The sequence below is a fragment of the Schistocerca nitens genome, chromosome 3, assembly GCF_023898315.1.
Source record: "Schistocerca nitens isolate TAMUIC-IGC-003100 chromosome 3, iqSchNite1.1, whole genome shotgun sequence".
NCBI classification, from domain to species: domain Eukaryota; kingdom Metazoa; phylum Arthropoda; class Insecta; order Orthoptera; family Acrididae; genus Schistocerca; species Schistocerca nitens.
The window spans coordinates 747,960,529-747,981,404 of record NC_064616.1 but is presented as its reverse complement, the minus strand read 5'-3'; the positions used below and the strand labels follow the sequence as shown (position 1 = coordinate 747,981,404).

General features: G+C 37.3%; 1 protein-coding gene across 1 annotated transcript in view; it reads right to left on the bottom strand.

The window, feature by feature from the left end:
* The window catches only part of LOC126248737 (protein artemis-like), a 92,685-nt gene that overhangs the window by 34,975 nt on the left and 36,834 nt on the right, over nucleotides 1-20,876 (bottom strand). Inside the window, exons 4-5 of the mRNA XM_049950059.1 lie at nucleotides 11,877-12,037; nucleotides 8,936-9,040 (exon numbers count right to left, since the gene is read on the bottom strand). Coding sequence (XP_049806016.1) covers nucleotides 8,936-9,040; nucleotides 11,877-12,037 — 266 coding nt within the window. The remainder of the gene's footprint in view (nucleotides 1-8,935; nucleotides 9,041-11,876; nucleotides 12,038-20,876) is intronic.

Genomic DNA, 20,876 nt, shown 5'->3' with positions numbered 1-20,876 from the left:
TCTTCTTTGGATCTTCTCTATCTCCTCCGTCAACCCAATCTGGTACGGACCCCACACTGATTAGCAATAATCAAATATAGGTCGAACGAGTGTTTTGTAAGCCACCTCCTTTGTTGATGGACTATATTTTCTAAGGACACTCTCAATGAATCTCAACCTGGTACCCGCCTTACCAACAATTAATTCTATATGTTCATTCCACTTCAAATCGTTCCGCACGCATACTCCCAGATATTTTACAGAAGTAACTGCTACGAGTGTTTGTTCCGCTATCACATAATCATACAATAAAGGATCCTTCTTACTATGTATTCGCAATACATTACATTTGTCTATGTTAAGGGTCAGTTGCCACTCCCTGCACCAAGTGCCTATCCGCTGCAGATCTTCCTGCATTTCGCAACAATTTTCTAATGCTGCAACTTCTCTGTATACTACAGCATCATCCGCAAAAAGCCGCATGGAACTTCTGACACTATCTACTAGGTCATTTATATATATTGTGAAAAGCAACGGTCCCATAACACTCCCCTGTGGCACGCCAGAGGTTACTTTAACGTCTGTAGACATCTCTCCATTGATAACAACATGCTGTGTTCTGTTTGCTAAAAACTCTTCAATCCAGCCACACAGCTGGTCTGATATTCCGTAGGCTCTGAGTGACTGACTGACTGACTGACTGACTGACCATGAACCCTCGGTTTCCTTGTTTAACCCTCACACTTCCTTGTCTGACAAGACAGCACACTATCTACAATGCTGGGTGCTGTTATCATCTCATTACAATTACGAAATCCATTTCTGACCTATGTCTAAACATACCAATGTGGACAACTTGTCCCACTTTTTCCTGTGGGTCCTGATCCCAACTTTGATAATGAAGAATTGCTTTGCTTCCATCTTGATACTGAAATGTAGGCTGCAGTCGAGGATTTCCCAATTACGAGCTCATGCTTAACATCTGCCACTGCCACCGACCCAGTTCTCCATCAGGTGGTTGAATTTGTTCAACAGTGTTGGCCAGATAAACCACTGAGTCATGCTTTGAACCCCTTTGCAACTTTTTTTCCTTATGGCATCACCCCTCTGTTTTTGACGGGGTTTTGCTGCTGCCCACGGAAGGCCTCTCTCCCAGAGCAGTCATTCCCACCATATTACGGTGTGAGGTTCTAGACCTTCTCCACCAGGGCCATTGGGGAGTTTTGCACACTAAATTGTTCGCTAGGAGACATGTTGTTTGGCCAGAGATTGATGGCAAAATTGTCCGTTTTGTCACAGCTTGTGAGCAGTGTGCCCGACAACAGTCAGCTCCCAGGGCATCCCTGCTGGCCTGCTCCCTGCCAGCCATGGGAATGCATTCATGTAGGCTTTGCAGTCCCTTCTTCAATTCCTATGTACTCTGGGTTGTGGATGCATTTTCTTGGTTTCCTTACAGTCTCTGGTGCGCATCAATGTCAGAAGAGGCCACAATTCCTACATTTTTTATGGTCTTTTTCTATCGAGGGGTTGCCTTTTACCTTAGTTTCCAATAATGGGACCCAGTTCTTTTCTCACACCTTTCAATTGTTTTGTTCCTATCATGGCATTCATCATGTTACAGCTCCACCATCCCCTCCTCGATCAAATGGTGAGGTGGAAGGGATAGTGCATATGCACTAAGTCCCAAATGAAAAAGTTTGTTGTGGATTCTTCACCAGATGATGTCATTCTCCATTTTTTGAGCACCTATCGCTTCATGCCTATGTGAAGGCATAGCTGAGTTTCTTCTTGGCCGGCAGCCATGCACGCTGCTCCACTTTTGGCAGCTGCACCTGCTGCAGCCAGGTTCATCTGGCAGTGCGAGTGCGAGCCCGAGTGTTTGGTCAGTGGCCCAAGTGGATACCAGACACTGTTGTCTGCCACCAGGAATGCTGTCTTCGTCACATCCGTGTGGCGTACGGGTTGGTGATGTGCCATTTTGATCAGTTACACCCCTGGTTGCTGCCGGAAGCTACCGGTTCACTGGTGCGACTCCTGTCACCACATCACACCCCATGCCTCTGTCTCAAGCCCATCGTCACCTGCTGTGCAGGTGCCCCCTCCTCTATGTGCAGCATCCTGAGGTTCCAGCTTCTCGAGACTGGGCACCAGTCCACCTCCAGCCTCGCATCCGTTGCCACAGCCTACTGTTCAGGTCGGGCCACCTCCACCAATCCTCTTGCCATCATCGCCTCAGCCACTGTCACTGGTGGGTCCAGCCCCATCTCCTCCACACAGGGACCTGACTGCTCATGCTGACACAGAGATGGTGATGACACCCTCCTCTCCAATGTTACCGTCAGGTGGCGCATGGGCCCACTGCCCTCAGGCATCCCCGTGTCCTCACGCATTCCAGCCCTATGCTCTGGTATCCACCTGGCACATCTTCTCGCCCCCACCATCAGAACCAGTTGCTGCTGCTCTGCATCTGATGCCTGTGTCACTTGTCAGGCCACCAGGCTCTCCTCTTTTGTCCGAGTGCCCATTTTGCACGAGGGAAAGGTGTGCTGAATCCTGCTACTAATGCATGTGACTGTGAGTGTGCTGAGTGTGGTGTCACTGCACATGTGTGTTTGAACTGTCCACCAACTGTATCAGCACGGTCGACCACTGGAGGTAGTCTGTGGGAGACGTGCGTGGCACTGTCTGCTGGCAACTCTCGCCTATATATGCACGGAGCAGAACTGACTGCCTCTCTATGTACTTCCAGTTTGTACCGCGGACATGAGTTGTTCTGTGTCTTGTTACATGTGGAGTCATATTTTTGTTACTTGAATTGGTTATGGTATTACTTGGTTACTACAGGTAGACAGTAATTTTACTTATGAGAATTTTCCCTCTTACCATAAGTTGGTCTTATATTCAGTTACGGTTTTGGACCGCAATTTTAGAGGTGTAAAATTTTATGAAGGCCTAAAAGATTATTCTTTTAATTTTAACTCTGAAGGTTATTAGATTATTTAATGTAAGTCCTTCGTGTAATGAAATTAAAGTTGTTCTAAAAATTAATCCTATTTTTGTAATTATAACAGTTATAAGTGGTATAAATCTTGATCTTTAGGCTAAATGTTCATTTATGATGAATTTTTTGTATAACATATTGTAAGGGCTGAGGATATTGTGTGTGTGTGTGTGTGTGTGTGTGTGTGTGTGTGTGTGTGTGTGTGTGTGTGTGTGTGACAGCAGTTAATACCACTATATTTGTTATTAATGTTGATATATTGTTTTCACAAGTGATTGCATAACAATTCATTTTGGTAAAAATCTAAGAAAGGTCAGTAATCCATCAAGGAATAAGAGTGACAAAAATATTATGAATTTATTCTGTTTTTATAATTCTTACTGAACAGATTTGATTTATAAAGAATAAATTTATTTGCTTGAACAATAGGACTATAATTAGGCTTAATAACGAATAAATAATGAAATAAAGTTGTCAAATATTTTCTGTAACTAAAAATGATGAGTATGCTAGGTGTCCAATTGATGAATATGCTAAAAGTTGTCATAATTTTTTCATTTAGACCCATTGCTCCAATAATAATTCTTAAGATAGCAATAATTCAAATAAATGTTCTTAACTGGATACAGTATGTAAGAACTATTATAGAAGCAATATTTGTCATGTTATAAATGTTAAATTGTTATTTCAGTTCAATGCTCCCATTACTTCTGGAAATCAGAAGTGTAATGGAGCCACACTAATTTTTAACCATAATCTAGATCTGACTATAACAACCTGTCGGATATTTTATTTGAATCAATAAAACTGAAAATAATAATATTGTTGAGCCTTACACTTTAACAATAAAATATTTAACTGATTATTTATTATTACATTTTTATTTATTGTTAATTTGGGGGTAAATGAGAGTAAGCTGATCTCTAGTCATATTTAAACTCCAAATTAGGAGTTTGATGAGATGGACAGTATTGTTCATATCATAAATGCTGATAGGAAGAGAAGTTTTGTAGAACTGTTGGTCATTAAAAAGTAGAGAGGTATGAATATGTTAGCTTGGTTAGCTTATCTTAGGTAATATTTATTTACTTAATTTACCCTATCAAGGAAGCACTTTAAGGGAACCACACCCTGCCTATCGGACCCATGTTAATTTAGGCAAGTATTTGACCCATTTCTGAAAAAACTATTTGATACAGGGCCTTTATATTTTCACTGTATGTTACATGATGCTAACAGAGTCAACTGTACTAAAATCTACTTTATCCATTTTATAGTTTTTAAGAAATACTTTTATAAATTTATTAACAAAAAATATTAAGCTTTTTCTGCAGAAAATATTTTTTTGTGAACTTCCAAATGGGGGAATATTAATGAATGTAGTAGCAGAGGTGGCCTTTTATGTTATGCAGAGTCTCTGAAAATTTCATTGATTTATCTATGATAGTTTCTGATATAATGGGGCATACGTACTGAAAATTTTTGTTTGTGGGAAATTGAGTTTAAAGAAAAAACTTTTGAAATTTGTTACTAACAGTTAATTAAAACTGTCATGCTGCATATGATAGCCCTTCTTTGGTCTCTAGCAGGTCTTCCAGCTTCTTTTTCACCTTCCTGCATGTTTTTCTTGCTTTCTTGGCCATATTAGATGCAGACCTGTCTGCATCGGCTATCCTCATTTTATCGCAATGTTGCAGCCCAGTGATCACATTTTCACCATGATTAATTCCCAGCTTTTTCAGTACCCAACACTTTCCACTATTACCACAATTGAATGTAATAACAGCATCATGAACTCCTAGTTTCATTGTATGCATGCCTACAAATACAGTTTTAGGAAGACAGTTCCAAATTATGCTGTTGAAACATTCATTTGGGTTCTGTGTCTGCCCATGCAGACATTTCCTTAGAAGGTCAGGATGAGCCAAGTCTCTGAAAATAGGTTTAATTGCTGTCAACAGTTAGTTTTCTCAGCCTTGTTCCCAAACGTTTTTGAAAATGGCCTACACATTCTATTTTGCTAATAATGGCATCTCCATATGGCTTAGAGTTCACCACATAGTTGTATGCCTTACTGTCACCATCGCCCAAATATTTGGTGTACCGTATACCTCTTGTTTCTATGGAGTGATGAAATATTTGTTGTACTCCATGAACTTCCATACCACCACCTGTTCCTCTAAAATTAGCCACGCAGTTGTGTTCTTTATGTTCATTGACTTTACGACATTTGCAATATTTAGACATTATCTCCACATTTAACACTTTACCAGTGTCTACACTCGTGGCAGTCACTACTCCATTCAGAGAAGTATGTCCTCTTTTCTGCCAACTTCCATCAAGTGCAACTGCAATACCCAAACATCCATCATTTTCTTCCACTGCTTCCCTAGTAGCCAGTTTCATGCTTTCCTCACTGACCTCACATACAGCTTTCTCTAATACTGCAGTCAGTTTTTGAGATTTATTTGGAGGTTGATGTAAGTTCATCACTGAACAAAATGTTCTCCCTTCAACCATGCCCTTGCCAATGGATCGTAAGACATAAACGAATCTAGTATTGATTTCATATGGGCCACTTGCATCTGGTTTTGAAGAACTCATAAATCCAAAGCAATTGCTAGGCATTTTCTCCCACTGGCACTCTCACAAATTTTCACACACTGTGACTTGCCACACTGTCAACATTGTACACATTTAGAAATTATGTCTGATAATATTCTCAAATTTATAATAATGTTACTGCACCCCTTGTCACTTACAGTAAATTCTTTGTAACTTTCTTGAAGTGGTGAGACCTTCTTTGATGATGCACTTGTTGAAGAACTACAATTAGAAACATCATTGCCAGGCGACATAACCTCTTGTACAGAAAGCTTTCGAAACTTGTTTCCTCTAAATCGTTGTTTCTTGAAAATGCCTTTACATTTCGTCATCTTCAATAAGCACAACAAAACACACGTTAACAAGCACTGCAAACGTAAGTATAACAACTACTCACAATCACACTTGAACAAAACTAACCTCATGTTTGAAAGAGTGTTGTATACAAACAACAGAAACAAAAGAATACCGACTGTTGCATTCCAAGGATAGCCAACACTCTCTGGGCAGGGGGGGGGGGACATGTGGAACCATAACATGCAATGTAGGGGATATAAAGATCTAAAATATGTGCAGAAAAGTGGGCATGGCACAGAAACACACGTGGTAGGAAAATGTTCGGGGGGGGGGGGGGGGGGAATTTCAGCAAGACCCTTTTCAGAGTACTTAAATAAAACCTTAATCTATCCAAATATGATGAAAACAGAAAATTGATTTTTTTCGACCTGAACCACAGTGTGGTCCCCTTAATCTGGCAACTTCATTATTTGTCATTTAATACATATATTAAAAGATTTTAAAAAAATTATGTATGCATGGTTTCCTTTTGGTCTAATTAATTTTGTGTGTAGGAGAAAATTTTTTCATTTTTGTTTTACTTGAACATAAATAATTTGATTACATATAATTGAATATATCATTATTGGTTTTATTTTATCAGTGTGAACTGATTATTCTATCTTATATATTTTTCAAAAGTTAAAGCTACCTATTTCTAGAGAGAAAGAAATTACTGCATAATAAAATATTTATTAATGTACAATATATTAAATGCCATTATTTAATTATTATATTAATATAATCAATTATTTTAATAGTAACAATATAATTCTGAAACACATTCTCTCTCTCTCTCTCTCTCTCTCTCTCTCTCTCTCCCTCCCTCCCTCACACACACACACACACACACACACACACACACACACACACACACAAAAAAACACAATTTGATCTTCATTTACTACTAACAGGAAAGAAAGCTCAAATGATACAGACAATAATGTAATATATTTATCAGGATACCAGTTCAATATTTATATTATTTACATATAACAGAAGTAGTTGTAGTCATGAAGGATTTGTGTTCTAATTATTTTAAATATTCTTGAAAATTTGTGATTTTGTAAGATAATTAACTGTGTTTGTTTAAAGAGAGTTTATTTATTCACTTTTTCTTTGTGTTATACACAAGTTTTGTTGACTACATGTTCTTTTTGCAGTAATTTCATTTAATTAGCACGTGATCTTAGAGCTAGCAATTAGTTTAGTGTTGCATAATTCATGCCAGTAGCCATGGTAATATCACTGAAAAGTAGATATCATTGGATAAAGCAGTTATATATAAGAGTTAAATTATAATTTGTAAGGTGAAATGTTAAAAATTTTATGGCTATTTTTACGAACCTGTGAAACTTAAATAATGAACTAGGATTAGGTACCCTATTACTTAGAATTTTAATTATACTTACCACAGTACTATTAGGTCTTTAAACCCAAAGAACTTGTGGTATTACATTCCACTCCGAAGAACCTACCCTGTGATTAAGAATACACAACTGACCTTACTTTGTTTGTGTATCTCTGGTATCAGAGATTCTTTTTAGAACTGTAATTCTCTTGATTTATAGTCATAAAATATTTCAAGTCAACATGCAGCTTACAGTTAAGACGAGGTCGGTTACAATAGAGTTTTGTTTATAATGGTTTTGATGGTGAAAAACTGTTAATGAGAGTGGATTTGACAGTAATTTAATTTAATTAATTTAACTGATATTGGCTCTGAGGTGTATACATTTCACTCTCACAACTGATTATTCCAACAAAAATTTTTGTTAAAGGTAGCTTCAATTTAGATGACATGAATCTTAACATAGTAGATGTACTGGAAAGTATCTAGGAATATGTTCAAGATATAACTTATTAGTAAAGTATTTCACCTACACCGAAATTTTTTTGTGCAAATCAAGACATCTTTATCACTGATAATGTTATATTGAATTTTTGTTTATTTTGTATCAGAGTTTATCAAAATGTTAGTATTTATCTACTTATCTTGATTTAGGTTGATTTAAAAATAACTAATGTGTCTTAATTACTGTTGAGTTATTTGTGGAAATGAAATGTTAATCGTTTCCTAAGATATCTAATTTCTTAGGAAAAAATTTAATTTTTTTTGTTAGTTTGTTTTTATTTCATTTTTTAGATAAAAATTTAACATATTTATTCTTTATGGGATAAGCTTTAAAGTTATTAACCTATAATTTGTTTACTTTAAAATACATAATACTAGGCTTTAAACCACCTATCTTTAAGATTGCATTTTAGTTAATTATTTTAAAATTTTATTTTATAAATAATTTAGGGTTTTTGTTAAGATGTTAGATATTATGTCTTATGATACAAGACATCTTATGATTAACTTTCAGCCACAGTTATACTGTTAATTCCTTGTAGACAAAGGCCTGACATTACTGAACTGATAAATCTGGCGAGCAGTATGATGCAGTAAATTTGTTCTTCAGCCTATGGCCTTTGGTACACACAAATACAATCAACATCTTTGACTGTTTGCTCACATTAATACTGTGGCATAAGCTACACTTGGAAGAGAAGACATGTATGCACTGCACTACCTCAAAAGACACTGTCAAAACTGGTCTACACATCCCAAACTTTTGATTACGCTCTTTCCATTCCATCTGCATGCACCTCGGACACACTGGTTAACAAAGGTCAGTCATCAGTATTTATACTTTTGCTGAACCAGCATTCCCTTCAGTGGACTGTCTTACGACACTAACTTCTTATTTGGATACAAATCTACTATAAAGTTTTGAATGTTTAAGTGCTCAGTTCTCTTTACAACTCTGCACAACAAACATAGTTGCACCTATGAACAATAGCCCTTGGTGTGGTTTTATGTGGACAAAATGTGTGTCATAAGCTGAATGCTTGCAGGACATTACATGGATCACTGTCTTACTTCAACAAACAAGTCCTCTAACTAACAAGTCCCAAAAGAAATTGACAGTACTCTATTCCAATTTTACATAATACAGAATGCAAACATACCTTTCTGCCCTTTGCTGAGGATCTAAACCACATAGCAGATGGTTTTATAATTCTAGTATGATAGCCATCTCCACGGCAAGGTAGATACATACCCTGAACTTCATCCTGTGTACATGGAAAGAATTAATATTACCAGGTACATGCATTATCAAATAAAAATAAATCCATGGAAACTTACAGGCTATTAAAAGCAAGCAATAACAAACAGGTGATTCTAAAACAGGGTAAAACTGAAAAAGCAGAACAGTGGAAACTTGAGAGAGAGAGAGAGAGAGAGAGAGAGAGAGAGAGAGAGAGAGAGAGAGAGAGAGAGGCCTTGAGGAGATCAGCCAGGTATCACAAAATTGTGAAAAATATTTTTAATGAAAAAAAATCACATTTTTGAGATTAGTTAGTTATTCTGTGGCCATAATTAATGTTCAGTGAAATTTTCTACTAATTTCACATACCTTCAAGATTTCCCTTTACATGTACTGTGTATACGCACAAGTGAAATAAAAAAGGCATAGGCAATCAAAATGTTCGCTGCATATAAAATCTAGCTCCAAGGTGCAAAAATTGATAAAATGCACACGTTTGAGTTCATTGTTAAGATGATAATGAACTGTGTGAAAAGAGATGGAATGTTAAGTTTCTGGTGGCAGAAAATCATCTTCAGAAACTGAAAAGAATAGGGTAAATCTTATAGACATGTAAGAAGAGTGCAACAGATCATTCTTCCTAAGATTCTATTCACAATTGCCAAAGTAGTTCTACATCACCCACATAAATAGTTACAATATATTTCTTACACAGAAAGGATGTGCATAAGTCAACCTACTATATAATGGTTAAAGGCCTTGTTACACCTCTCACTGTGAAGTTCTTTCTGATCACTCACCTTGAAACAAATTACATTATCACCACTGGCAAAACGCACATCATTGGGGTGCACACAATCATGAGAAGAACCAGAGCATATAGTTCAAATTCAACGTGTGACCAGTGTCTTTTGAACAGAAAATTGCAATTAATATGACAGGCAATGGTAAGCAGGTTGCACTCAGTCCTTTTGATATCTGAGGAGCTACTTGACTGAAAAGTAGCAGTTGTGGACACAAAAGCTGCCAAGCTGACAACAGCTGGGAGCATGGTTTGCTGACCAAATGCCCCTCCAAATTCATATCCAGTGGTGCCTATTGACTGAGGATAGGGTGTGAGTGTGGTCAGTACCTCAGGGCCTTCTGAGGCCTGTTCGGGCGGAGATTTTGAGAGAACTTTCCTTACCATACTTAAAAGATTAACTTTTACATTTCATTACATTTACAAATTAATATCATAATATATTAGAAAGGGCTGACTGGGGGAAAAACACACACATGAGTTACATAACAATAAGCATCCCCACTGTTGAGAAAGCAAGTGAACCACCTGAGAAGGAATAATGCACCACTCTCATACAAATCTGGTTAGGCTTTACACTGAGTCTTCTGCAGAAATAGTGCCTTTATCATTGATTCTGAATATCTATAGCAGCACTCAGTCCCAAAGGACTACAAAAATGTGCCAATGGGTAGAAAAAAAATTATAGATCAGGGGTGTCAGTCTGTTGCAGAATTCTACAACATATGCTATGGTTGAATATAATAATTTTCCTGGAAAAAGAAAGGCATCTCTCCAAAAATAAACATAAGTTTAAGAAGCAGCAATCATCTAAACACAATTTACTCTTTTCACACAAATTTTTGTTGAATGTGAACATATGGATTGAGTCACCACAAATTTGCAAAAAGTGTTCATTAATGTACCATAATGTTGATAGATAACAAATAAGTGAGTATACAGACAATTTTCTCCAATATGTGACTGGCTTTATTTACAGTACCACATATGGTGTGGCTCAGTGGTTGACTGGGCAAAGCATCAGTCAACAAATCCAAATGTTTGGGTCCTAGGATTCTTTTCTGTCACTTACTGCTTCTCTTCACTCTGACAACTATTTGGATATATGAAAAATGCCAAGGAGCAATGCAATTTGGAGGCTGTGTCAAACTGCAGTCTTCCTATAACCAGATTGGTAATTCAGTTCAAAAGTCTGAGGAAGGCAAGTGTATACCAGCTACAATAAAACCATAACTAGTAAAGCACTATAATTGATTACAACTTAGAGCCACATACACTTTCCAGAAATATGACTTCTAATCAGCATTGAAGGAATATAACATATGGTTATACCACCCACGTTTTCAATAATGATGAACAATCTATCAGGCAGTGTAAGCTACAATCTCAAATTCCTTGTTGAAAGTGCTGTAGTGTGTAGGGAAGTACATGTACTGAGTAACTGTAGAGGAATTAAGAACAACATGCATGTAATTTCTACTTGTTACAGTGAATGGCAGCATTCCTTAAATGCAAATAAATGAATCCAAACTAACAAGAACAACATAGACAAAAATAGTAACATTTGAGAGGAGTGCCAGCACAATGCTGCTAGATCACGTAATTTAAATACCATGTATAGACATATCATTAGCAAGTGACATATAGAGGAACTACATAAAATTAGTTCTGGGAAGTATGGAAGGAAAACTTCTACCTGGAACAATTCTGGAAAAATCTGTTGCATTTTTTTTAATGTGTGAAACTTTTGAGATCTGGTTCTCTTGCTTACATTATATCAAATACATTGCCTCAGTTTCAGTTAGCATTTTAAAACTTGAACACACAATGTATTAACTTAATTGTACTGTCTCACTACTACGAAAGTTACCGCTGTTATGAAAACTACACAATCTTGATATTCGAAATAATATTAATTTCAATTATAAGCTATTGCACTGTCATGCAACACCTTTCAAATTCCAGTGTTATGTGATGTTGGTTGCGAAATTTTAGTATGCTACATATCTTCAGGAGTACACATTGTGTAAGTTTACAAGCATATGGTTTAAATACTTACATGGCGACAGCATGCATGTACTCTTGTGAAACAATCATCAGTTAAGCAGGTACGAATCTCTTCAATTCCTTCGTATTGTAAGTATTTATTACGTTTCACATGTACTTTAATACCTAAAGTTTCTTTAATTTTTGCAAAGATGAATTCAGTCCCACAATGAGCTGAAAAAAATTAAGAAAAAGATTAAATGTATTTGTTGTTACTACTACCAATATGAAGCTTAGGGTTTAACAATGCAGCCATCTACATAACAAACAATGTACTAAATCTCTCACACACACACACACACACACACACACACACACACACACACACACACACACACACAGAGAGAGAGAGAGAGAGAGAGAGAGAGAGAGAGAGAGAGAGAGAGAGAGCGCTTAACTGATAAGTCATAACATTTATAGCAATGATGTTTTGCTATATCTTGTGTCAAAGATGCTACAGTCAGAAACAGTTTCACCTTTATTCAAATGGCGGTCATTATTACTGCTTGTGGTAAATGGACCGTATTGCCCAGATTTCACACATTTTGATGCTATGGCACTAAATATTAAAGGCATTTGGGAAGTTCTTCGCAAAATACAAATAATGGAATGAGTATAGGTAACCACTTGCCATATAGCTGATGTTTTCTTGATACTATCAGCAAAACAGTTTATAATGCCATTTTCAAAGAAAGTATGACAGTGTGACTGAAGCCAACTGCATATCAACTGTAGCATCTCTGCATCAGTCATCATGTGCTCTCCATCTAGAGCTCCCTTGAGTGGCCCAAGCACATGGAACTCACACAGTGACAAGTACACTTGAGGTTCAAGGGCAGCCCAATGTATACCAACCAAATTTTGTTGAGTTATTGTTGCAGTGTGAGGTGGCATTGTCACGGAGAAGCAATACATGTCTGTTCTGGGTACTGCATCATGTTGAGCAGTGGACAGCTCACATTTGACGAAGGGGGTCACAGTAGTATGAAGCATCAATGGTAATATGTTCTGGCAAGAAATTGACCAGCAGAATACTTTTGCAGCCACAGAACACTGTGGCTATAACCTCACCAATGGACAACCATATCTTTGCTTACACAAGATCCCTCCACTGCTCCTTTTCGCTCCATACTGACTTTCTTTGATTAAAGGGTGTAACACTGGACTGAAGTCTTATCATATGCAATGTTTTTTGTAGAAAAACATCACCGCCTTCCTCATACTTTAAGAGAAGCACGCAAAAAACTGCTTCTTGCACAGCTTTCTGTTCTTCATTCAGAAACTTTGAAACCCATAAGGATGACACATTCTACAACGACAACTCATTTTGAACAGTTCCATAAATGATTTGAAGTTTCTGAAAGACTTAAGCACAGTTAAGTGCTGATCAACTTTGACAAACTCGGGAATAACTTTGATGTTTTGCAGTGCGGAGCGACTGCAGAGGAGGCGAAAGCAGGTCTTGTTTCAACAAACAAACACACACACACACACACACACTCACTCACTCACTCACTCACTCACTCACTCACTCTCTCTCTCTCTCTCTCTCTCTCTCTCTCTCTTTCTTGTACTCGCCAAACCCAAGCTTCATATGAACTACAAAAGGATTCAGCCCCTCCCCTCCCAACTCACTGCAGGAGAACATGGCAATACCTTTCAGTGCCATTAACATTTTAATTCATATGAAACTTCATTGTGAAAAGTTACAGAACAGCAGAGCCCACTGCACTCTTCCCCTCCCCTCCCAACCCCTTGTTTGCTCTTATGTACAGCTTATGTCTTCTTTTGATCATTTTCCTGTATCTTCATCTACCCCAACACCCGACGCAACTGTACCACTTTAATTTGCCTTTGCAGGGCAAGAAGGGAATCCTGAATTAGTTTCTCATCAGGGAGTAAAATTGTTGGAAGGCCAATGAGGGAGTCTGCACATGTGAGGTATGATTCACAGTATGATTGTAATCCCAAGTCCTCCACACCAAAAGATGTACACACATTTGGTATGTGTATCTTGCAGAATGTTTTCCTGAGCCCCATACACGTACATTATAACATACTAACAGTTCCCAGGTAAAATATGCTCACCACATAAAATATCAGCCATCCTCTTAAAAGAGCACATTGGTCACTTTGAGTATTGTAAATTGGGTGGAACTAATATGGGGCAGTCATGTGACCCTCCACCACTAACATAATTCATGACAGAAGTGATGTGTGCCCGTCAGTCGTACAGTTTCAGTGTAGTAAGATGGGTCGATGTGAAGACATGACAGAATGGCAGAAAGGAGCTATCATTTTTGGATGTGACCATAACAACACCATGTTGTTGGGGTATTGAAGCTGTAATGCAATCGTCTGAGATCCACATGTTGTAGGACACAATACACATCTATATTTGATTTTTCAAAGTCTGTCTTTCAATCCATATATTTCTTCACAGTGTTGTATTCATTTTCATTTCATATTCAGCAACAGATGTGGACTCTGACCACAATTTATTGGTTATGAACTCCAGATTTAAACTGAAGAAATTGCAAAAAGACAGGAAATTAAGGATATGAGACCCAGAAAATTTGAAAGAATCAGAGGTTGTTAATGGTTTCAGATGAAGAATTAGGCAACAACTGACAAGAACAGGGGAAAATAATAAGGCAGAAGATGAATGGGGAGCTTTGAAAGATAAAATAGTGAAGGCAGCAGACAATCAAATAGAAAGACGAGGCCTATTAGAAATCCTTGGATAACACAGGTGTTACTGAATTTCATTGATGAAAGAAGAAAATATAAAAATGTAGTAAATGGAGCAGGTGAAAGGAAATCAAATATCTAAAAACTGAGACTGACAGGAAGTGCAAAATGGCTAAACATGAATAGCTACAGCAAAAGTATGATGATTTAGAAGCATATACCACAAGGAGAAAGATAGATGCTGACTACAGAAAAATTACAAAAGCCTTTGGAGAATAGAGAAGCAGCTGTATGAAAATCAAGAGTTAAGATGAAAAACCATTTCTAAGCAAACAAAGGAAAGCCGAAAGGTGGAAGGAGTATACAGAGGATCTAAGCAATGGAGATGTACTTGAGGGCAATATTATAGAAATAGAAGAGGACAGAGATGAAGAGATGGAAGATACGATACTGTTAGAAGAATTTGACAGAGAACTGAAAGACCAAAGTCAAAACAAGTCTCTGGGAGCAGATGACATTCCCTCAGAACTACTGATAGCCTTGGGAGAGCCAGCCCTGACTAAACTCTACCATCTGATGTTCAAGAGACAGGCAAAGTACAGTCAGACTTCAAGAAGAATGTAATAATTCCAATTACAAAGAAAGCAGGTGCTGACACATGTCAATACTATCGAACTATCAGAAGACTGGAAAAACTGGTTGAAGGCAACCTTACAGAAGATCAGTTTGAATTACAGAGAAATATAGGAACAAGCAAGACAATGCTAACCCTACAACTTCGCTAAGAAGATAGGTTAAGGAAAGGCAAAGCTACATCTATAGAATTTGTAGACCTAGAGAAAGCTTTTGACAATTCTGACTGGAACACTCTCTCTGAAATTCTGAGGGTAGTGTTGTGGACTGGCAAGACAGCCAATCCACTATGACGGGAAGCCGAAAGGCACGCGTTTAGGCTCACGCAGGCTGGCGTGAGGTCTGGAACAGGACAAGTAATGGAGACTAGCAAATAAAGTACGTAGCTTCTGGAATACTTAACTTTAATCCATAATTGGTGAACATCGGTCTGACGGTACATGCATCAGAAGATAAATAGCAAATGATAATGGTGCCTTGCTAGGTCGTAGCAAATGACGTAGCTAAAGGCTATGCTAACTATCGTCTCGGCAATTGAGAGCGTAATTTGTCAGTGAACCATCGCTAGCAAAGTCGGCTTTACAACTGGGGTGAGTGCTAGGAAATCTCTCTAGACCTGCCGTGTGGCGGCACTCGGTCTGCAATCACTGATAGTGGCGACACGCGGGTCCGACGTATACTACCGGACCGCAGCCGATTTAAAGGCTACCACCTAGCAAGTGTGGTGCCTGGCGGTGACACCACAGGTAGCAGGTGTAAAATACAGGGAGCAAAAGGCTTTTACAGAAATCAGACAGCAGTCGTGGGGCATTAACGGGAAGCACTGGTTGAGCAGGGAGGGAGACAGGGTTGTAATCTATCCCTGATGTTATTCAGCCTGTACACTCAGCAAACAGTACAGGACATGAAAGAAAAATTTGGCATAGGAATTAAAGTCCATGGAGAAGAAATAAAAGCTTTTAGCTTTGCCAGATGACACTGTAACTCTGTCATAGATGGCAAAGGACTTGGAAGAGCAGTCAAATGGAATGATCAGTGTCTTGAAAGGATGATATAAGATGAAAATCAACAAAAGGGAAACAAGGATAATGCAGTGTAGTCAAATTCAATCAAGTGATGCTGAGGAAGTTAGATTAGGAAACAAGATACTTAAAATATCATATGAGTTTTGTTATTTGGGCAGTAAAACAACTGATGATGGCAGCAGTAGATAGGATATAAAATGTAGATTGGCAATGGCAAGAAAATCATTTCTGAAGAAGAGAAATTTGCAACGAAAAATATAGATTTAAGTGTCAGGAAGTCGTTTTTGAAAGTATTTATCTGGAGTGTAGATAAGTATGGAAGTGATACATGGAAGATAAACAGATTACACAGGAAGGAAGCTTTTGAAATGTGGTGCTACAGAAGAATGTTGTAGATTATATGGGTAGATCAACTAACTAACAAGGAAGTACTGAACAGAATTGGGGGGAAAAGAAATTTGTGGCACAACCTGACTTAAAGAAGGGATCGGTTGATAGGACACATTCTGAGACATCAAGGGATCACCAGTTTTTAGTACTGGAGGGAAGCGTGGATGGTAAAAATCCTATAGGGAGACCGAGAGACAAATACAGTATGCAGATTCAGACGGTTGTAGGTTGCAATAGTTATTCAGTGGTGAAGAGACCTGCACAGAATAGAGTAGCAGCAAACCAGTCTTCAGACTGAAGAAAACAATTAACAATAAATATAACTGTCACAATGATACTTTTCAACTACAATCATTTCTCTGTAATTTTTCCTCTATTTATACTCACTTCTATAAATGAAATAGTTGACTAAGTCAATCAATACTAGACACAATGAAACAATGTAATGTTCACATCACAAAATTTACATAATTTTCATAGAAAGATGTCAGTATTGAAGAGTTGTACTTGCTGGAAAAATGATTATGCTTAGCAGTATTCTAGTTCTTGTGAGTGAATGTTGAGGCACAAAGCAACGAAAAATATTAAATGAAGAGAAGTTAAAGATAAATGTGGAATATTTTTTAATTTCATCAAAAAAGAAGATGATAAAAATTATCATGGTAATTGTGTTAGTTTTGATTTTTCAAGCAAATTTAAATGTGAATTTTTAGTGAAATTACTTGGTTAATATTTACATCATAGGTTTAATTAAAAAAGTAAATTCCACTTTAATTGTCAAAAAGTTACAAAACTAACAGCAGCTGCAACTGCACGGCTCACCTTAGTCTCAGTTTTGGCAGTATTAGGGCAGTAATTTTTAGGCAGAGCATTTATGAATAAATAAGAAAAACTGAACTATTTTGTGTTTTTTAAGTTTTGTTTATAAAAGTAAAAATATGTGATTTATGTAAGAATAAAGCGCAATCCAAAAAGAAACAACCTGGTGATTTTTGCATCTAACGACGACGACAATCTAATTTGGCCAACATTCACTGACATGTGATTCATCAAGATGAATGTAGTATGTCAACAAATTGTTTCCTGCTCTAAAACTTCCTATCATTTATAAGTAACCCTTTATTTTAATGAGAACATTGCAGATTCTGAGATGAGACCTCTAACTAATTTACAATTTAAATGTGAGCAGGAATATTTCAGTGCAGACTATTCAACATGTTTACATGGGAGAATGTACCATTCACAGCCATGTAAAACAATGTAAAAACAGCAATTCTAAAGATATCATAACCAGCAACAACTGGACACAACTATCATGCCTTATCAATGACAATCCGTTTCAAATCTGACAAGAATTATTGCTATCAGTGAAAGCAGATCCATCTCAACCAGTTTTGAGCAAATATTGTGAAAGGAACAGCATGCAATGAACATTTGGAGTCAGGTACACTCTTTGACAAAGCCTGGTCAGCAGTTTGTCATCGCAGAGTCAAAGTCCATGCTGCTCTCAGCTTGGGACAAAGAAAATGGCCATGCTGTTCCTGGGGGAAGTCTTGTCTTCTGTTAGAGATTTTATGCTATGTCTATATCCGTGGTCTAGTGGTAAACGTCATCTGAATGCAACATCTGGCGATCAAAACCACTAGTTGCCTAAATTTTTATAGCACCTCTTATCTGAATGCTTAAATCCTGAGGGTAATGGTAGAATAGATACAATGCAGTTTTCTTTCTAACATGCCAAAACAGCTCCATTCAATAACATTTCTGCAAAAAATTCTCAGCAGACTGCCTTTGAACACCACATGTGCCAGACCTCTCCGTGGCCCATTTGCTGGTACCCAGTACCAACTGCTGCAGCAGCACTGCACTTCCTCGCCTTTTGTTGAAAGTACCAGCTACCGCTCATCTCTCTAGATAGTATAAAATACTTTACTGTTGTTGAGTGATGCTCTACAAAAAAATGTCTACAATTTGCATTTCACACTCAACAACACTGGAGGCAAATAAGACATTTCAATATAATAAGTATTTTATTACGCTAACAAAGGCATGAGTATCACTCAAAATTAATTTTATAATTTGTGATCCAATCAGAATACCTCACTACATCATTTATTGTTATTAATAATGCTTTATACCTCATTTCTTTTCCTTTTAAAAGTGATTGTTCATGCAGTTTTTCCTAAGGAATTCAAATGTTTGCATCAAGTCAAAATGAGTGACTGTGGTGTAAAAACCATGTGAATACCTTGCAGCTCATGCTTTATAGCAATGCAAGCACCCTGCACAATTTGTGACCACAACAATGCTTTACCATTGACTCAGCTGCTGGTTATAGAGTTAAAACTGTAAATGGAAAACTATATATATGCCAATGGATAAATTAGGGTTTATTCTTGCTTTTATTTATACAGCAATGTAAACTAACATGGAAATTCTGGGTAATGAAGTGCGTGTCTCAGTTGTGACAGTCAATTCTGAATACAATTTGTAAGTATTCTATTAACCTTAATCCAATACCTTGTGGGAGGAGGCATATTGGTCTGCTTTATGAATAAGAAGCAACAACAGATAAAAAAAGTTGTAGGAAAAATTTGAAGGAACCATAAGTGAGATGGATTTGGATTCTTTTTATCATTTGGGTATCAGACAAGAGGGGAACATTATGAAATCAATCAACAGTCTAGTTAGTATGCATTATACGTATAGATCTAAAGGTGAAAAATGTATGAACGCACGCTTTTACTTGGACCCTCTGTGATGAGTGGAAGTCAGCTGACTGTGTGTAGTTCAGGAATGTTTATGCTTGTTGCCAACCTTAGCTATGTCACAGTATTGTTCACGACAATAATAAATACCCATTGTGAATACAGTGTTGATCCATATGCATCGTTGTGCGTAGTGATTGATATTATTTCTAAAAATGAATAAAGTTTCATGTTATTTCTGTGATGCATTAATCCATTACAGTTCATTTCTTTTATACACTGTACGCTGGCTGCTCCAGGAAAAGGAGGCAGGGCTTGTCTAAGCAGCCAATGTGCTATAAGTCCATCACAAGCTTGCACTCCCAGCATCCTCCGTTCAGGGGCCAAGTAAAAGTGTGTGATAATGTTTCGTGATATGTGGAGCAATGTTGGTGTTCAATTACTTTTTATTCCACTGAAATAAGCTTTTATTGTAAACTATCAAAGTAAGTGTTATTTGTTCACATTTTGGGGAAATTGTAATTGTGATGGAAAATTACATACGTCAAAATTTCATATGCTGCACGAGCATAAATTAATATCACTAGCTTCGCTATCCCTACACTGAAATTATATAACACCACCTTTTACACCAAAAGCTTAAAGAATGAGTAATTCTAGAGTAAATTTAATTGAATACCTTGAATAGACAGACAGAGAGGAGATGTTAAAAAGTATCTGGAGATAATGCTTCATAAAAATAAAATTCATGCACTCCACACCTTCGAGAGCCAATATAAGATGAGCATTTCAATACATAGCTGCTCCTAGCACAACTAAGAATTTGCAACATCACTGCAAATATTTGGCAACTCTGCAACAGCCCATTATGTCCATGTGTGGCCCTGAATTGTTCCACTAAATTCACTTCACATTCCCTTTCCACTTTGATGACTTATGCTTCATAATCCTCATGTAAGATGAGGCAATGAGAGATGAAATTTAATTTTTGGACTCCAGAAATGCCACAGTTGACAGAACTAACAATTGTTCTTATCTTTAATGTTGCGTTATGAGGCTCAGTGAGCAATATTGCATTGAGAAAAAGCAGCTGCCTATAGGACCTTGTTAGCTCAATGGTTCCGCACATGTGTTATGATACAAGAGCTGTGTGAGGGGCCAGTGCACTGTAGGTTCTTATTTTCCACTTGATTTAATGGAGAAACAAAATGCTACAAGAAATTCATTAACAAAATCTGCAGAAAACCTTAACACATTCAGTCCTCTCACAAGCTTAACTCAGTAGGCTGTTTTAATGGTCATAGATGCCTGCTTTGCAAATACAAAGCTGCTTCACTATGTGGACACTTCTGAAGAGCTTCGACTTTACCATAAACAGTACAAATTTGAGTTTTGTTTGTCAAATAGGACCCATAAGTCATGGGAGTAACTATGGAGTTAATATAGTTTCTCCATGCTAAATCTGTGTAATAGATATTAGGCACCCTTGTAGAAGTTTGCTGACACCAGCATTAACAATATTCTTCCATTCTGGGTAGCTGAAAAAAAATGGGCAGTTCTGTTGGT